The 4,764-nt window shown below is 30.5% G+C and overlaps 1 protein-coding gene across 1 annotated transcript; it reads right to left on the reverse strand.

The window, feature by feature from the left end:
* Nucleotides 1-1,692: 1,692 nt before the first annotated feature.
* LOC132757783 (C-C chemokine receptor type 1-like) lies at nucleotides 1,693-3,606 on the reverse strand. Its single transcript, XM_060749169.1, has 2 exons — nucleotides 3,538-3,606; nucleotides 1,693-3,059 (listed from the first exon to the last, which is right to left on the reverse strand). The coding sequence occupies exon 2, from the start codon at nucleotides 3,056-3,058 to the stop codon at nucleotides 1,913-1,915; it is 1,146 nt and encodes a 381-aa protein (XP_060605152.1). The 5' UTR covers nucleotide 3,059; nucleotides 3,538-3,606; the 3' UTR covers nucleotides 1,693-1,912.
* Between the last annotated feature and the right edge of the window lie 1,158 nt (nucleotides 3,607-4,764).

Raw genomic sequence — 4,764 nt, forward strand, 5'->3', positions numbered from 1 at the left:
TTACGTCACATATCTAAATATAGAACGTCAACTGTGACTCTATTGCCTAATAACACACACTTTTGGTTCTTCTATATTCAATATTGAAAAATACGGGTCATGTTAGAATTACAGTTATGTTATGTATTTTTACAACGCATTGCATTTGTCTCACAAATAGATTAATTATTATATAAATATTTAAAGAAATAAGTGTGTTTGTTTGTTTTTTACCTAGTATATAATATCGCATTTTATTCATTGTCGAACCGTCGTAGATCTTAGTCTGTTAATTTTTAAGTAAACAATCGTGCGGTTGCGTAAACGCACACTTTTTGAATAGTTGAAAGTGAAAAGATATTAAATACGGAAGAAGTCATGGCAGCATTGACACAATTTTTTTAATAGTCAAACTGACCGAAATATTCAAAAAGTAAAATGTATTGCAGCGATCAATAACTACTGTTATAAATGATGTAACATTAACGTGGTACTGTCGATTATGAAAGTGCTTGCATAACGGTTACTTATAGAACAATTATCATTTCACGGAAAATGGCAAAGCAGTTACCGATATTATCTGAAATTGAAAATATGTACTCTAAATATCAACGTTTATATAATACCAAATTATCGCGATTTGCGTTGATATGATATTGAGGCCACTTACGCAACATCACGAATTATGAAAAAAAAGTACAGCAACATTCGCAGAAACCGGCCTCAATACCCTTTCTAAATCAAGTCAGTTCGGCAGCATACCACATACAATGATAGATAAACCTGATGAAAGAACGGGTATAAACTGTGGTGCAAGGGATAAATTAACTAAATTACTATTGATTTTTCTTTGTCAGTGAAATTTCGTATTTTACTATTCATGTTATTAAAGCAACTAAGATGAAGAGAATAAAAATGTTTAATATATGAATATTTTGTAATCAAAGCAACCACAATCGTCTTTTGGAAACGCATTTACACCCCATATTTCAGGCATACATTTATATATTTTGCGTCCGAAATAAATGAGCGCATATTTATAGTTCAAACATCTTAAAACACCTTAAGGCTGTCTCTTAATATTTCTTTCATTTATATGATAATGTATATTTTATAATATTTCTGTGTCATTAAAGTTTGCTTCTTTAAAAGGAAGCATACGAGAGGTTTTTTGCACTGGTGGAAGATTAAAGTAAGAATTTCTGATTGGTCAAATTGCATTAGCGAACAATAGCAATATATCACCCATTTCCGGACAAGTTCCAGGACACCTAAAAGTGCTTTATAGCGTTAAATGTTACTATTTTCGAAAACTAAAATAATATCTAACACTATTCAGAACACAATATTCAATTTATGCAGCTTAAAGATTTTACCACTATTCAAAATGCTTAATGTAACAAATAAGATATTTTCCGATCTTTCCTTTTACCAATTTGTTCACATCGATCTTAATATTTTGTTTACGTAAAGTTTTTTTGAATGGGAACATGCGCATAACAATATTTTGTAGACTTGTTATAATGATGTAAGGCTTTAAATGAGATCAATTAAATTTAATTTGATACACACATTAATCATTGTCAAGACTGTGGAAAGGTCTGATGACCTGTAAACGCTTCGGCGTTATATATCTCTGTTGTACACGGCACATAAAAATGTACTAAATGCATGGTAGAAATTATTGTTTAATACATTTTAGATAATACAGTTTATTATATCATGATATATAAATATGAGTTTTTATGAAAATGGACAAACGTTAAATATATCATATTTATACATATACCATAAATATCGTGTTTGCAAAAATATTGATAAAGATATTTTATAGTTATCAATATAATCATGCTGATTCATAGTCGAGCCAACAAAATCCAACGATTGTCAATTGTGTTCAGGCATGTTTTGTCGGTAGCCTGTTGACAACTGTCTATACCGCCGTAATCTCTACACTTTCTGTTTTATTTTCAAATTTTCTTAGTTTAGTTATCATTCGGTTCATCTTGTACATGTCTTTGTTAACATTTTTCTCATTTGAACAGTTTAAACTTGGTAAAAACGTCATGTCTTTAAGCACCTTTCTGAATCTACTTCCAAATATGTAATAAACTATCAAATTTGTTGTCAGTGAAATGTAATACACAAGTAACGTGATTTGTTGAATCGCCTCTTCTAATGAGGAATAATGTCCTTGTTGTTCTTCTGCCGCGAATATTGAAGAAATCATAATCCTGAGACGGTTAATATGTGATGGTAAATTTAGGCATATGAATGTGACTGTCACAGCAAATAACATTTTCGTAACCTTTGCCATGGGATTTTTTACTCGTTTCGCTGTTGGAGCCCGGAGTCTACTTCTTCTGTTGTAAGACTTTAAAAGACTGCAAACAATAGCTGTCATTACTAATGTTATACATATTAAAGGCACTACTAGTGTTAAAAGAGTATCTGCATATATAAATATCTGCACTGTTTTATAATACTGCGCGTACGGAATACAAGTATCGGGGTTCATCGCCCAAAACGGAAAGCTATAGATGCAGACGCTGACCACAAAAAGGATCCCAACGGCAAACCTAGCTACATTTGTCGTGCATACTCTATTTACAATAAATGGACGACAAATTCGAATGTAGTTTTCTGCAGTTAGGAAAACAACTAACCAAACTGATATACATCCGCACACATAAGTGAGGAATATTATGATTTGACATGAATTCCTGATTTCCCCTAAACGTAACTCGAATGTTCGTGATATCCAAATTATAAGGAGTGTAAAAAGAAATCCATTATCAGAAAAGCCTCTTACGGTAAGAAAAATGCTGCACGAACGTTTCCGTAAAGGTTTTTGCAAGAAAACCAAAGATGCTATTGTGTTTCCAATCAATCCTAAGACACATATTATTGGAATTACGTATTTCTGGATATAGTCTGTTATCATATGTGGTGAAGACCCGTAGACTTGCTGCGTTACGTTGAACACATATGTGTCCTCATTTCCATCATTATAAACGACGTTGACATTTGTAGAAGTATTCTGATAAGATCCAAAGAACAACGACATGTTAGTATTCATCCTGAAAAAAAATAAATATAATTGTTTTAATAACAGATAAGTTAAACCAACATACTTGCAAAAAAAATAAAACATTTTCAGATTACAATGCATAAAACATTTTCTTGCCTATAGGAATTACGTGCTGTATTTGTTTCAATTTTAATTCATTGGCAGTCATTTTCGTATATAATTTTCAGTTGCTTTATATACATCGACTAAAATAGAAAGTCTTCTACAGAATATTGCATTTTTGTTTCATATATTACTATTTAAGATAGTTCACGTTTATTGTATTGTTTCTCTTAACATCTAGCGATTTCAGTTGCAAGCTTATCTAATCCAACACGCAACGTTTCTATATGAGGCATAATTCCTTTGCAAAAAAAGAAGAAACAACAAGATTAATTTGTTAATCACTCTCATCTTAAAGATGTTATTTATAAGACAAAACGAAAAATAAAACAATTGTCAACAACTAAAAGTAAAGAAGAAGTTACCTTGTAGAAGAAATCACAGAATAATCCGATATAGCATTGTTTGGAACCGACTCTTTTCAACTCTCTCTGCACATTGCCGTGACAATCGGAAAATAATCTAATATCTACTTTTTTTCTCGGCAAACTCCTCCCCTTCTCGGAAAATTAATGTGTCATATATGTGTAGTTATAACCTTTTGGAAAAGCAGAAAGGCCATAATATTTAAGAAAATATGTAATTGATTTTGCTCTTATCTTCATTATTTATTTAGTGTTTTTACAAGGTCGGCGTCTTTTTTATATATATCTTATTACAAAGATTTATTTCAGTAAATGTGTGCATACAGGTTAAATAAAATCATACATATTCATATATTTAAAATGACATTTCACCAATATCAGATACAGCACAAAAAGGAAATATAACAATCCTTATCATTACTAGATGTCACACAATCGTCTTAATCAAATGTTCTAACATTAAAAATGAATACTTAATCAATATGATGTGTGTGCGTGTGTACAATCTTTAACAAACATTTGTATACATATCACGCATACTGTTCACATTTAGAAAATTGATTGCTTTCGAATTTTAGAAAGGACGGATTCTTATTGCTAAGTGAAATCTTAATGCTAAGTGAAAATTTAGATATTATTATGAAAATTCTGATGAAATGACAATAGCCAGTGGTAGTTTTTGGTATCATCATAACCTAGTTGTCATGAAATGAGAACAAAAAAGTGTGGTATCTTATGTTGTATTATTTTGTGCTGTGTTGGACTAAAATGTTGGACTCTGTTGCACTGTGTTGATCACTATGCTTTTCTGTACGTTTACTGACAAGATCTGTTCGACACAACTACATGAATATCAGAATTATAGACTTAATAATATTTATCTTAAGTTATTAGTTTCTGTTCTTCACCTTTCTCACAAGAGCTTGTTGGACTTTTTAATTTCAATTTAAGTACTGGTTAAAGCTTTTATAACTGTATGAGGTAAATAACATTAACACATTAGCTCGTGAACAGATTAAATTTAACAGATTCCACCTTTCTACATGTTCTATAATTACCACTGTAAAAAATATATTAATTTATCACATATCAGATGAATTATTTGTATTTTATCAGGAATCATACAAAATAACCTAAAAAATTGAAAATGTAATATGTTGTTTTATTGTGTGAATAGTAAACAGTAGCACATATGTTTGTACTTAACATACATGTATTATAACAAAT

Source organism: Ruditapes philippinarum, unplaced genomic scaffold (assembly GCF_026571515.1).
Source record: "Ruditapes philippinarum isolate M1 unplaced genomic scaffold, ASM2657151v2 ctg6_1_1_1_1, whole genome shotgun sequence".
Taxonomy (NCBI): Eukaryota; Metazoa; Mollusca; class Bivalvia; order Venerida; family Veneridae; genus Ruditapes; species Ruditapes philippinarum.